At 41.1% G+C, this 15,135-nt stretch overlaps 1 protein-coding gene across 1 annotated transcript; it reads right to left on the bottom strand.

Annotated features, from left to right (window-relative positions):
• Positions 1-131: 131 nt before the first annotated feature.
• On the bottom strand, positions 132-6,814 carry MRPS10 (mitochondrial ribosomal protein S10). The gene is made up of 7 exons (XM_063443884.1): positions 6,700-6,814; positions 4,085-4,149; positions 3,405-3,480; positions 2,408-2,547; positions 1,372-1,480; positions 370-459; positions 132-295 (listed from the first exon to the last, which is right to left on the bottom strand). The coding sequence occupies exons 1-7, from the start codon at positions 6,760-6,762 to the stop codon at positions 209-211; spliced, it is 630 nt and encodes a 209-aa protein (XP_063299954.1). The 5' UTR covers positions 6,763-6,814; the 3' UTR covers positions 132-208.
• Between the last annotated feature and the right edge of the window lie 8,321 nt (positions 6,815-15,135).

Genomic DNA, 15,135 nt, shown 5'->3' with positions numbered 1-15,135 from the left:
ATAACCACAATTTCATTCATAACCTTTGATGCAATGTTAACACTTTATAGATGGATTGTTATTGAAGAATAGGCTCATGTCATATTCTCTCAAAATTACGCTGCAGAGATTGCAATTGCCAAGAAACTCTATTTGGTTTTAGGAATAGTTCATTTATTTTTAATTGTCTAAATATCTGAAGGAAGAAAAAAATAATCATGAAATGGATTTACAAAGTAGTCTTCTCATTCTCTTCCTTTGATAGTTGGTCCCATACTGGATATTTTATATGGTCTGGAAGTTTCTCAAGTGTTGTCTAAAATAGTAAAATAAAAGATTAGATTTCCCATTACAGTTTAAATAGGTAATGTATAATAAGAGATGTATTACCTTTGTAATTTCCAAAGCAGCTCCTTCTGGTAGGTTACGCTGTATATATTCCAGGTACACATTTGCAGTACTGCCAGTTATATGCTTTAACTACAAATAAACTACAAGTTAATTTAAGAATTTTCCAAAACTTTTCCTCAGTTTTCTATTACATTTTTATTTAAATATCAACACACAGGCATTCAATCAGTTGCAATGCTTTCACAGTCAAATGAACTGCACTCATTATTCAAGCGTTCCAGGGTGATGTATCACTTCTCTATAGTTTACACTTCTCAATAAAACATTGTAAACTCTTTACTTTGTGTTAACCACTTTCTGTATGTGAAGCTCAGCTTGCCATTAAACATGATACAGATATAGCAAATTACATATTGATCTAGTAAAGACAAGGCAAACATTGCAAATGTTTAATTGTTCCTCTTTGTATGCTTTCTCTACGCCGGTTCCCAACTGCAAAGGACAGAGTTTGTAAGAATGACTGACAGGCAGCTAAGATGGAGGAGCTCAATTGCAGAAAAAAAGGTGTGGATTTCTACATTTAATAATTTTTTTTTTTACACCTCACAGATAAATATTGATATATTAAAATTCCTGGGGACAGTTTATCACCTACCATTCTGTCCCTAGCTGAGAGCATCAGTGATTATAATCTTAACCAATCTGATTCTTCTACATAGCAAAGTACTGGGAACAACAGTATGTGCACGGCAATCACTGCGCAAATATAGCATAATACTCTCTCTATGGGGAGCACTCCGCATCTTCATGGAGGACTGCAGCAGGAAGCATCTCTAATGGCTGATAAAAATAAATGTTTGCATTTAAGCACACAGATACTGTCTAGTTTGACCAGAGCAATGCACTAAGCTGCTGTGGTTCTTGTGCTTAGAATGTCCCTTTAATGAGCTTAGAATTCTACATGGGCTGGGGAAGTTTAATATGGGGGGACGGGACGACGAAAAGCCTATCTAATTTGCCAGTGTAATGCTCTACCCTTACCTCAAAACACCTGTAATGTGTCCTCATTTCATACTGAACTCTGTGCTTTTTGAAAATATGCACAGACTTTAGAAGTGTGAACCGTTCAATCTTCCTCTTGGGCTCATATCTGGTAGGGAAAAAAAGTAAAGCTTTAAAATAAACAAAACAAGTAATGTATATGTGGAACTTCAATATTTTGAGAATTTTAAACATAATTCAAGCACATTTGCAATACTTTCCCAAATGTTTTTCTCCTCTGCCACTTCTCGAAGTCTCTGAGTAATTATAAAAGCATCTTATTTATACAACAATCAATAAAGAATTACTGCCTGCCTCAGTGTTGTGAAACCCATATACAAGATATTAATTTTATTTGTTAAAATGTTAACCTCAGGTCCATTGCTGCAGGGCACCTATCATCAATGAATTAAATAAGTCTAACACAGTCAGGGTTAAATACAAAACATACAAGTGTGAAATTGTAAACATCAATAAATTTTTGAAAATTGGAGAATTTCTGACAATTCATACTTCAAGGTCAACAGGGAGCATATCGTAAAATGGCACAGCATGCGCCACAGCCTATTCTAATGGTTATGTACCATGAGTACCACCTGGCACAGTCTTCCAGGAAGGAGTCAAACTGCTTCAATGCTTTAACACTAACTTGGGTACCCCGCTGTGCTTCCATGCTTCTCATTACAGTTGAAGTGGTACTCATTCTGCTTTCACTATGTCAGTTTATCAGAATGTGTCAAGGGTAGCTGTATCACGTGGCCTGGAACCACAGCAGGTAGCCAGAACCACAGCAGGTAGCCAGAGACCCAAGTAAGTGTTAAACAATTTTAAAACAGTGACTTCTTTATGCTAAACAGCACTAATATACACCTGGCACCAAAACTACTTACAGTGCTCCTTTAATGACTTAGAATGCAGACTTTTAACCATCACATACCTAAAATAGTACATTTTGGAGAGGTTAAGAAATGTTTGTAGTTAGTAAGGCTCTATAACAATAGAGGCTTTAAAATACACAAGACCTTCCAGTACTTACACATGCACCAAGGAGATTCCAAGTTCTTTAGCAGCAAGAACAACAAAATACTCATAGCTGTCCAGCACAGACTTGTCATGACATTTTGCTAACACTTCTATTTTCTTGTACAGAACGTCTGGTTCTTCATTAATGGTTATCTATGTAAATGAAAATAAAAAAAAGTCTTTCAATGCTACCTTGTTGAATTGTTTTCATTGATAAGCTATAAAACAAATGAATACGAGAAAATATGTGCAATTAATCAGGTTCATGATCGGATTTCTCCATATCAGCCCATATTTGGTCGCCCAGTACATCAGCCTGTCAAGGGATAACTACTGCAAATTTAATTGCAAATGCACAATTACCACTCACCAACAGTGATTGGCAATGTAAAAATCCAAGTATTTTTCAATAAATGTTACAATAGCAGGCAGCTGTAGGGAAACCATCACTCACAGGGGTAGCAGTTTCTCCACGTTACTTGGTGAACCCAGTGAAAGTGGCCTGTAAAATCTCTCATTGCCAGGGTCTTAAATAATACCATTACTGCGTGTGAGATTTGGAGAAAGGGGGGATGCTCTGGTTCTTGAGTTTGGTATTAAAAAAAATATATATTTTTTTTGCATGTAGCTCTAAATATTTGTGATTACACTCCAGGTGCACAAGGTTCCTTTTTAAAATATTGCTCAAAATAAAGCACTCTGTAAAGCTCTTTCTATACATTTCAATGCATATATTCTTTAAAAAAAATCCCATTGGTCAGGTTTAGAGAATTCAAGTGAATTTCATATTTCAGGCCAAAATACTCCAAATGCAAACATTTTGCAAAACAGTTTCAGTTATTTTGCACTTAAAGAAACATCCCAGGGATCATAACCACTACAATGCACTGTGGTGGTCACGGTTAATGAGTGCCCCCACCCCCTTTACTTTAATGAATAATTGCTCCGTGCTCACACCATCTATGCAAATGTGTTGAGACAGTTGTCGCCAATCCAAAGCCTCAACTTACCAATTCTTGTATTCTAGACTGTAGAGAATTTGTATTTATTCCTGCAGACGACGTCCTTAAAACAGATTTTACATTTCTGCACGAAATAAAATAAGTCTTTGGTTTATTTTTAAATTTGCATTTTAGAAAAGGTTCAATGAAAAGCATTATAAAAGAATATAAATACATCTAAAAGTTATCCAACATGCACATTTGGATTTTAATCGCTCTATGGAGGCTGCATTTATTTTAAGAGACTTGACTGCCATTTTAAAATTTACTTCTGTGATATTTTTGGCACAGAGCAGAATTTCATTTGTAGCGGATTCTGATGGTTGGAAAGAACGTGTCTGTGAAAACTAGTCTGAGGCATTATTACTTTTGTCTGTCTGTATGTCTGACTTTCCCTTATGTGCAAGAGTTGTGAATTAAGGAAAGTCTCCATAAATCCTGCAGTATCCATGCATTACTAATTCTTAACCAGTAGTTTACTATGCGCCAAACACACATCGGTTTATTTTATTAGCGCGGTTCTGGTGAAATGCAGAGCCTTCAGTAGACAATAAGTAACTAGTATTGTTATTTAAATGATTGACACTGTCATCACTAATTTGTCAATAGTTGTTTTATATCCCCAACACATTATTTTAAAGTGCTGCAGAATAGCAGAACAACAGTCCTTAGGTAATCAGAATACATACCCCAACTGACTGAATCTAGATGTAAGTGCACAGGTGCAATAGCAAGATGGTAAGATCCGTAAAATCTGCACAAACACAAAAAGTAATCATATACATTATAAGACAGTAACTCAAAGACTAAACACTCTAAATGGATCACAGCTTAGCACTTGCACGTCAGTTGGTATGGAGAAATGGGCAGCCGACACTTCTAGACATCCAATCCAATGCTCCTCATAGAGACAAAAAGTACAAGCGCGGCCAGAGCTCTTCCAATAAAATGAAGATTAGCTTTGAGATAAGAGTTGTACTGTTTCACAGTGGAAGGGAATTTAGTAGCTGTCAGGAACCCTTTAATGTAAATATTGCCTTATTATTATTGGTATTTATATAGCGCCAACTTATTCCATATAAGCAGCTTCTGGCAGCATTTGTCAGCGTTCCCTACACGCAGCACTCGTCAGCGTTCCCTACACGCAGCACTCGTCAGCGTTCCCTACACGCAGCACTCGTCAGCGTTCCCTACACGCAGCACTCGTCAGCGTTCCCTACACGCAGCACTCGTCAGCGTTCCCTACACGCAGCACTCGTCAGCGTTCCCTACACGCAGCACTCGTCAGCGTTCCCTACACGCAGCACTCGTCAGCGTTCCCTACACGCAGCAGTCGTCAGCGTTCCCTACACGCAGCAGTCGTCAGCGTTCCCTACACGCAGCAGTCGTCAGCGTTCCCTACACGCAGCAGTCGTCAGCGTTCCCTACACGCAGCAGTCGTCAGCGTTCCCTACACGCAGCAGTCGTCAGCGTTCCCTACACGCAGCAGTCGTCAGCGTTCCCTACACGCAGCACTCGTCAGCGTTCCCTACACGCAGCACTCGTCAGCGTTCCCTACACGCAGCACTCGTCAGCGTTCCCTACACGCAGCACTCGTCAGCGTTCCCTACACGCAGCACTCGTCAGCGTTCCCTACACGCAGCACTCGTCAGCGTTCCCTACACGCAGCACTCGTCAGCGTTCCCTACACGCAGCACTCGTCAGCTTTCCCTACACGCAGCACTCGTCAGCTTTCCCTACACGCAGCACTCGACAGCTTTCCCTACAAGCAGCACTTGACAGCGTTCCCTATAAGCAGCACTTGACAGCGTTCCCTATAAGCAGCACTTGACAGTGTTCCCTATAAGCAGCACTTGACAGTGTTCCCTATAAGCAGCACTTGACAGTGTTCCCTATAAGCAGCACTTGACAGTGTTCCCTATAAGCAGCACTTGTCAGTGTTCCCTATAAGCAGCACTTGTCAGTGTTCCCTATAGGCATTGTATGTTAATATTCCATGTCAGCTTTGCCCTCTGTCAGTGCTCCACGTAAGTGTTGCTCTGTCAGCGTTTCCCATCAGCCCTCCATGTCAGCGTTTCCTATCAACGCTCCATGTCAGCGTTGCTCCATGTCAGTGTTACCTATCAGCGCTCCATGTCAGTGTTACCTATCAGCACTCCATGTCAGCGTTCCCTATCAGCACCCCATGTCAGCGTTGCTCTCTGTCAGCGTTCCCTATCACTGCTCTGTGTCAGTGTTGCTCTGTCAGCGCTCCGTCAGTGTTCACTATCAGTCTGTGTCGGCGTCGCTCTGTGTCAGCATTGCTCTGATTCAGTGTTCCCTATCAGTGCCCTCAGTGTTCCCTATCAGTGCCCTCAGTGTTCCCTATCAGTGCCCTCAGTGTTCCCTATCAGTGCCCTCAGTGTCAGTGTTCCCCTCTGTGTCAGTGTTCCCCTCTGTGCCAGTGTCTCCCTCTGTGCCAGTGTCTCCCTCTGTGCCAGTGTCTCCCTCTGTGCCAGTGTCTCCCTCTGTGTCAGTGTCTCCCTCTGTGTCAGTGTCTCGCTCTGTGTCAGTGTCTCGCTCTGTGTCAGTGTCTCGCTCTGTGTCAGTGTCTCGCTCTGTGTCAGTGTCCCCCTCTGTCAGTGTCTCGCTCTGTGTCAGTGTTCCCCTCTGTCAGTGTCTCGCTCTGTGTCAGTGTCTCGCTGTGTCAGTGTTCCCCTCTGTCAGTGTTCCCCTCTGTCAGTGTCTCGCTCTGTGTCAGTGTCTCGCTCTGTGTCAGTGTCTCGCTCTGTGTCAGTGTCTCGCTCTGTGTCAGTGTCTCGCTCTGTGTCAGTGTCTCGCTCTGTGTCAGTGTCTCGCTCTGTCAGTGTCTCCCTCTGTCAGTGTCTCGCTCTGTGTCAGTGTTCCCCTCTGTCAGTGTCTTGCTCTGTGTCAGTGTCTCGCTCTGTGTCAGTGTCTCCCTCTGTCAGTGTCTCCCTCTGTCAGTGTCTCCCTCTGTGTCAGTGTCTCCCTCTGTGTCAGTGTCTCCCTCTGTGTCAGTGTCTCCCTCTGTGTCAGTGTCCCCCTCTGTCAGTGTCTTGCTCTGTGTCAGTGTCTCGCTCTGTGTCAGTGTCTCCCTCTGTCAGTGTCTCCCTCTGTCAGTGTCTCCCTCTGTCTCAGTGTCTCCCTCTGTCTCAGTGTCTCCCTCTGTGTCAGTGTTCCCCTCTGTCAGTGTCTTGCTCTGTGTCAGTGTTCCCTACCAGCACTAGCACAAGGTCAGCCATTCTGTCTCCTGGTATCATTTAATGGCTGTTATCGCTCTCTGGCCGCAGTCAGTGCTACTTACCTGCCACCGAGTAGCAGTCCGGACCGACCGGGATAACAGCGCACTAACCGCACACACACTCATTCTCCACTACTGACACCGCTAGCACTTCCGGCTGGCAGAGAGCTACCGGTGCCAACACCATAGAGCTCAAGGCGAGGACAGAATGGAGAATCAGCCAAATAGACTATCATTAGAGGATCACTGCCATCTAGTGGAGGTTCTGTAAAATACTACACGCTCTACAATCATACTACTATAATGGGAACACTGCCATCTATTGGAGGTTCTGTGAAATACTACATGCTCTACAATCATACTACTATAATGGGAACACTGCCATCTAGTGGAGGTTCTGTGAAATACTACATGCTCTACAATCATACTACTATAATGGGATCACTGCCATCTAGTGGAGGTTCTGTAAAATACTACATGCTCTACAATCATACTACTATAATGGGAACACTGCCATCTAGTGGAGGTTCTGTAAAATACTACATGCTCTACAATCATACTACTATAATGGGATCACTGCCATCTAGTGGAGGTTCTGTAAAATACTACATGCTCTACAATCATACTACTATAATGGGAACACTGCCATCTAGTGGAGGTTCTGTAAAATACTACATGCTCTACAATCATACTACTATAATGGGAACACTGCCATCTAGTGGAGGTTCTGTAAAATACTACATGCTCTACAATCATACTACTATAATGGGAACACTGCCATCTAGTGGAGGTTCTGTAAAATACTGCATGCTCTACAATCATACTACTATAATGGGAACACTGCCATCTAGTGGAGGTTCTGTAAAATACTGCATGCTCTACAATCATACTACTATAATGGGAACACTGCCATCTAGTGGAGGTTCTGTAAAATACTGCATGCTCTACAATCATACTACTATAATGGGAACACTGCCATCTAGTGGAGGTTCTGTAAAATACTACACGCTCTACAATCATACTACTATAATGGGAACACTGCCATCTATTGGAGGTTCTGTGAAATACTACATGCTCTACAATCATACTACTATAATGGGATCACTGCCATCTAGTGGAGGTTCTGTAAAATACTACATGCTCTACAATCATACTACTATAATGGGAACACTGCCATCTAGTGGAGGTTCTGTGAAATACTACATGCTCTACAATCATACTACTATAATGGGATCACTGCCATCTAGTGGAGGTTCTGTAAAATACTACATGCTCTACAATCATACTACTATAATGGGAACACTGCCATCTAGTGGAGGTTCTGTAAAATACTGCATGCTCTACAATCATACTACTATAATGGGAACACTGCCATCTAGTGGAGGTTCTGTAAAATACTGCATGCTCTACAATCATACTACTATAATGGGAACACTGCCATCTAGTGGAGGTTCTGTAAAATACTGCATGCTCTACAATCATACTACTATAATGGGAACACTGCCATCTAGTGGAAGTTCTGTAAAATACTACATGCTCTACAATCATACTACTATAATGGGATCACTGCCATCTAGTGGAGGTTCTGTAAAATACTACATGCTCTACAATCATACTACTATAATGGGAACACTGCCATCTAGTGGAGGTTCTGTAAAATACTGCATGCTCTACAATCATACTACTATAATGGGAACACTGCCATCTAGTGGAGGTTCTGTAAAATGCTGCATGCTCTACAATCATACTACTATAATGGGAACACTGCCATCTAGTGGAAGTTCTGTGAAATACTACACGCTCTACAAGCATACTACTATAATGGGAACACTGCCATCTAGTGGAGGTTCTGTGAAATACTACATGCTCTACAATCATACTACTATAATGGGAACACTGCCATCTAGTGGAGGTTCTGTGAAATACTACATGCTCTACAATCATACTACTATAATGGGAACACTGCCATCTAGTGGAGGTTCTGTAAAATACTGCATGCTCTACAATCATACTACTGCAATGGGAACACTGCCATCTAGTGAAGGTTCTGTAAAATACTACATGCTCTACAATCATACTATTATAATGGGAACACTGCCATCTAGTGGAGGTTCTGTAAAATACTACATGCTCTATATCTTTATTATAAAACACCTTTTGAACATTTTTTTTGGGGGGGAGGAGGGGAAGAGGGGAAACCTAATGAATAATGCTAGTAGGCATATGGGGTAATCACAGACTTAGTGTCTAATTTATTCCCTTGTGGAGACTCTACCATGGCGCCTTTCTAAGGAAGTATTAAAGATTCTATACTGTTAGGAATGCAAATCTATATTCCTAACACTATAGAGTCCTCTGGTCTGATATTTCAGGATATGAAATCAGCTACGCTGCAATATATCCCTTCTGATTCTGAACCTGCACAATATTTAGTATTTTAAAAAAAGAAGACAGTCAGGGTTCCCTTCTGATTCCGGTTGTGTCTTTTAAAATAATCTTCTTAGTAGCCATAACATCTGCCAACGATCTTGGTAAATTTCATTTGATGGGGGCAAGCTCTCCATGTGGATAAAGTGGTTTTGAGTAGGGGCAGGGCCTGACTGGCTAGCTGGCCAGACGTGCTTTTGAGAGCTCCTGCAAATTCTTGAAAAACCAGCTCTAAAATCGACTAAAAACTTGCATTTAACAAGCACAAAAAGCTAAGAAACAGCACAGCAGGCATCTCCTACGACAGGGACTCCACATTTTCCGATCCAAGAGGCTTAATCTGCCTTTTTGCCTACCAGGACAGCAGGCTTGACGACGGGAGGGGGTGGCCGATCCCCCGCGAGAGAACACACTGTCCAAGGGCAGCCGCAATCACCTTGCTACCCCTCCCCCCTTTGGACCGGTGGGGGTTATCACGGTCCCCACTGGGCACGGCACCAACCTGTATAGCCTGCAGCCACTTGAGGCTTAAACCGCGTGGCGGTCCCAAGATGGCCGCCATACAAAAGCCCTCACTGCAGTAGACAGGAGACTCGGGACTGGATGCGGGCCTTTGAGGCCAGATTCGACAGGATCTGCCGTGATTTCTGGGCCCGCATAACCAGCGGGCCCAGGATCAGTATCTCACCTACCCAAGGCCATCGCAGACAGCGGAGGCCGGTCACGGCAACACTGCCCCAGCCCTACGTATCGAGAGGCAAAGCCACAACGAGACCCGCTGGGAACCCTGACACAGAGGCAAAGGAGGGAAAGCGGAGGCAGGCACCCAGGGCCCAGCCAAATCACAGACGACCCAGTAAGGTTCGGAACGGTTTGAGAGGCCCCCGAGCACACCGTCCAAGACTCCCTCTCAGCGCACTGAAAATTTCCCGGCACGAGAGAAACCTGCAAGAGGATCACAATCACCCCCCTTACCTACTCGTGGCAATCACTGGTGGCGATATGAGGAGAGCCAAACCCAAGCCCACAGACCATCGGGTCGATGGACAAGCACCTGTACTCTGAGAAGCCCTGACCCAACACATGGAACATACCCCTGTTCAGTTAGCAAGGCGTGGGAACGCACCCACACCAGAGAAAGGTGGCCCCCTCACAAGGAAGGTGGACATGTATCCTCCAGAGCAAGCAGCCTGCAAGGACTGGGTATTGGCTAAACAACCCCACGTAGGTCCTCTAATGCACAGTCTAGTTTAAATATGTTACATGATTGTGAAGCTGCTTACTATATGGAATGACTCTAAGAACTCTGCCATAATCTTGAACACTCAGGACTTTATAAGATCTAATTCAGAGGAATAACCCAGTAGCTACATAACGCAATTATATTCCATCTTGCAATAATCAATCTCATGTTTTCTTGCTATCCTGTCTAGCCTCCTCTCTGCCTTTCAAAACACACCTCTTATACTGTTGATCCCAGCATGCTCAGATAGTAACTCTTTGTCTTGATTATATGCACAGTGCTATACATGTCTACTTAACCCTTGTCAAATGCAGATAGCATAGCAAATAGCCAGTATGTACTGTCATAAGCAACTTGCCTAGTTTAATTATTTACTGCTTACTCTTACTAAGTGTCATGCTATATTTGTTCCTCCTGATTACTTGATTTAAAACTGTGCAATGCTACCAATGCCATAATTATGTCTTTCTATGTATACTGTTCAGTTTGCTCCAGCTGTTGTGGCTTAGCAAACACGCTTGTTAATCACATGCACAATTAAAATAAAGAATAAAAAAAAAAAAAGTGGTTTTGAGTCTCTTCCCTACATTTAGACCTAAGGCTTCTTACTAATTTATATCAGGAGATTGCCTTTACCAATATGTTGTCAGAATCTCTCTAACCTTCCAGAACATAAACTGCACACACTGGATATAAAATGTGCCTTACAGATTTATCTGGACCAAATTTCTCGGTTTCGACAAGCCAATCAACAGTTTGTGCCCTATCAAAAAAGAAATAAGGAGTGAAAAAAAGTTCATCAAATCTACAATCTACTACTGCAAGAGGGATTAAATCTGCCATATTTTATAACTCCCTCTGGAAAATGTCTCCTGTGCCTATTAAGGCTTATTCTACGTGGGCCGTCTCTATCCTTGGCTTTAGCATCGGCATTACAACCTGCAGCTACATGGCCTTCTGTGCATTTAATTACTAAGCATTGACAGAGTTGACACTATTCTAATTAGTAGATGCTTTTTTCAAGTTAAAGGTGCTTCAAACCATCATAAATTAAGACCCATCCTTCAGTGCAGGTTGCTAAGGTCCTGATGTAGTGCTGCTGGTATTCACGTGAAAAACCAAAATATTTATTCACCGTAAATGTATGTTTCCATAGGATTACTGGCAGTGAAAAGTTTTCATGGTTTTGTAAAAAATATTTTTGCAGTATTAGGGTAAATTTGTTTTTACCGGGGAACCTTTACAGCGTCCTTGGCTTATACCCTATAGGGGAGGACTTAGGGTGTTACTAAATACTTACAATTTACGGGACAAAGAATGAAAATCCCTTCTATAGTGCTGCCACTAATCCTATGGAAATAAAAAATCTACTATTGTTTAGTTTACATTTCCCTGAAAATAAATAGCAACCATACATTGGCTAGCCATGTTTACTGTTTAGTGAATTGATATATATACAGATTTTGGCTCAGCTATGGTCCCCCTCACCTGTGTAGTCCATGACCTGGTTCTCTTTCTTGGGAGGAGATAACTCAACCCAAGGTGTGAAGTTTCTGCCTGTCTGATTGACTGAAGCTATGTCTTTACAAAATGTAAAAAAAAATCACTGATTAGGGTCATTGAACCATATCCCCATCAGCAACCTCAAGTGGCTACGGTGCTTATAATAACCCTTTAAGACTACTGTCCATATACAGTATCATTGATAAATCTGAATCTTTCTTTTTTCATAAACAGGAAGAAAAAAGGCAAAATAAATAGTGGCCAAGACCGGTCCAAAAACATTTGGTGGCTGAAAAAACATACACACTTTTTTTGCAATGAATGACAAATATGCTGAACATGAAATTCTTTTTATTTTTTCTTTACATACATATATATAACAAGTACAGCTTTAACAATATAATGCTGCCTTCTTCGGGGTGGGGAACACAATCATCATGTTGCATCTTGTAATGTTTCTTTTGCCAGATATAACTTGGATGCAAAAACAAATTGCTGCAATGCATAGTAAAAAAATAAAATGACCTCCGATCGAAAAGTCCATAACTCATAACATGAAACTAGATATAAAACCACAATAAAAGGGCAGTATAATGTCAGGGAGTTAGGCTCACAACAGCCTTGTGACAGCTCCTAAGGTTTGTCCTCAAGTCCAGCTATGAAATCAAGTAATTAATTTCAAGCACACAGCACTATACTAGTGTCAATCACTAAACAGGGAATATTCAATGCCGAACTGATAACGGAATTCCAAATTCCAAAACAAAATAGCTAATATTTCTACTTATGTGATTTGTAGCCTAAATTAGCCCATTTTAAAACAAAAATACTTATTCTGAGTGTTTTCATTTTTGGAGAGAATATCTCTGTCTGGGTTAAAAGCATTCTGCAGTTGAACCTGATGCTGATAGTTTTTAAAAAGGAAGGCTATTTTTTGGCTGAAGAATGAATTCAATGTTACTTTAGGCTATAGTGTTATATTTTAAATAATACAAGGTTTATTCACTGAGAACTGATAAGCCAACTGCTAATTATAAAATGGCTATTTTGTTCTAAATTTGCAATTCCCTTTAGAATGCCACGTAATCCTTGCTTTAGTAAATATTCCCTTACAAATCTATCACAATCGGGCTTGTCAAGAGTTCCGAGGACAAGAATGGACATTAATGATGATGAAATGTGGTGTCTTTGCCCTCTTAGCTTCTTTGCTTCACTGAAACTAAAATGCATTGTAAAAGGGTTAAATAAGTGTATAGAAACCAAACACTTATTGTTTTTTTTTTATATATATATATTTAATCATTGTAATTCTTAAAAAAATATTTACACCTTATCACTGAAAAAATAGAAGAGCAGTTAAATACTTTTTCAAAATAGTTTCATTTTCTCCTAAAATACATTCTCAGAACTTGTTATTTACATGCTATGACACAGGATACAGCTTAGCCCAAAGTGTGCTCAAGGAGATAGGAAGGCACCAAGGTATTTGCCCCCCCCCCCCGTCCCCCAGTGCATTCACTCCTCTCTGGCAATCAAACAATTAACAGGAAAATGAACCCTAGAACCAAGAAAAAAAGAAAATATCAAAATACCCTTTTCCCTATTCACTGAAATAGAAGGCATATTCGCTTAAGGTACATGGGGGAAATGCATTTGAAAATCTTATGTTTAACAGACGTTTAAGAAAAAAATATTTCGGAAAACCACTGCAGTCTGAAATCGAAAACGAGTCAAGATTTGTAAAAATATCGTATCCATAGGATCACTACACAGAGTAAAGGTTCGGTCTTCGTCCTGCAGCATAATAGAAACTATACGTTTTAGTGTAAACTGCATGTTATGGAGAAAAGTTTACCAAAGAATAACATAAAATACCTAAATGATTTCTCTCCATAAAGCCAATGTTATATTTCCAGAAAACGAACCATTTCACTGCTTCTTAGTCAACTCTTACAGGGTTATTCAATAAAGTGAGACTTGTTTGGATTTTAAAGTGAATTCTCCAAGTCTGCTGTGCTTTTAATTTAGCTATTTTATACTGTACTCACTATAACAATTTCATCTAATTGAAGTTGTTATAGTGCATACAGTAGTTCACCCCTTCTTAGTGGCCAAAAATCACTATATTTTAGTGGTTAGGAGTCTTGGAAGTGCAGCGTCAATCCACACCACCAAACGCTCTGGATAGCAGATAGGCATGTCTCCAGGATGACATCATACAAGGAAGGCGTGCAGCAGGCCCGAGGGAAACTCGGCTATTCGCCTTGTATTGTTTCGTTGTGCCAGAGTCATATACCGTACATTAAGAAGAAATTCCAAAGGAAATACTTGTAGGGCTCCCATAATTGGCCATATCCAAAAGGACGTATGCGCATAAAATAATACAGGACACCTTTTAGACAACCATTCACATTAAACTGCCTTGGTATGGAAAGCCTGCCAAGCTAGTGGTTAATAGCTCCCTAACACACCAGTAGTTTTAACATTGAACAGTGTATGTTGTAAGGTAAGTGCAATAAAAATTATATAGAAGAACACATACTACTGCAATACATGCATACCATGTTTAGGCATTTAACCTCTCTATCCTTGAAATGACTTAAGCCATCATTTAGGGATCGGTTGAGGCAGCGCTGAGTATTATATCTACCAAAACCCACATTATACGGAGAGTTCAGCTAATTACCTATTCCCGGACCAGTATCTTGTCTAAACCAAGCTTTTTATTTCCCTAGGTTAAGCAGTCCGGCACTGTATTTATTATCACCCGTTTTTGAAGAATTGTCGCTAGCTGTGTGCCATGTGTCTCTGAAAAAGTGCCCAAGCAGACACGAAATGTGTCAGAATTCATTCAGCACTTTCCTCCTTATGCACCGGCTGTATGTTACTTTACCTGAATAACAATCTTGTCTTCTGGGGATTAAAGCTTTTTCCTCTCTTCATGGGGAATCTGTCAGTTCAGTTTCATTTCAAGTTTCAATCAGTATAAGAACCTCTCCCAGGATTAAGGTACATTCAAAATTTCAGATGTCTGCGTTCTACACCTTAGCGTGAGTGTTTGTTGCCATTTATTTTTTCAGTGTGCCTTACACAACTGAAGTGATTTCTATAGTTTGTTACAAATGAAGGACTTCTGGTCATAAAATGACCACCTTAGTACAAACAAGTTAGACATTGCTAGCCTAGGTGGGATATTTGTTTTTGGAGATATAGTAAGGACATTCTGGGTTTTTTAACATGTTTGATTTTGTTAACAAGAAGCACCTTTAGAACTTACCTAAATGTCACAAGGACCACACTGAGCAAGAGTCAATTTCCTACATTTT

The sequence above is a fragment of the Pelobates fuscus genome, chromosome 2, assembly GCF_036172605.1.
Source record: "Pelobates fuscus isolate aPelFus1 chromosome 2, aPelFus1.pri, whole genome shotgun sequence".
Classification (NCBI taxonomy): domain Eukaryota; kingdom Metazoa; phylum Chordata; class Amphibia; order Anura; family Pelobatidae; genus Pelobates; species Pelobates fuscus.
This window is presented reverse-complemented; position numbering and strand designations above follow the sequence as displayed.

Bases quoted from the DNA above. Each gene is read 5' to 3' on its own strand.
- MRPS10 (XM_063443884.1), bottom strand. From the start codon at position 6,762: ATGAGTGTGTGTGCGGTTAGTGCGCTGTTATCCCGGTCGGTCCGGACT. The intron at 2,548-3,404 runs GTAAGTTGAGGC...TCATTTACATAG, and splicing joins AGTCTAGAATACAAGAATTG to ATAACCATTAATGAAGAACC. The intron at 296-369 runs GTAATACATCTC...TTACTATTTTAG, and splicing joins CTGCTTTGGAAATTACAAAG to ACAACACTTGAGAAACTTCC.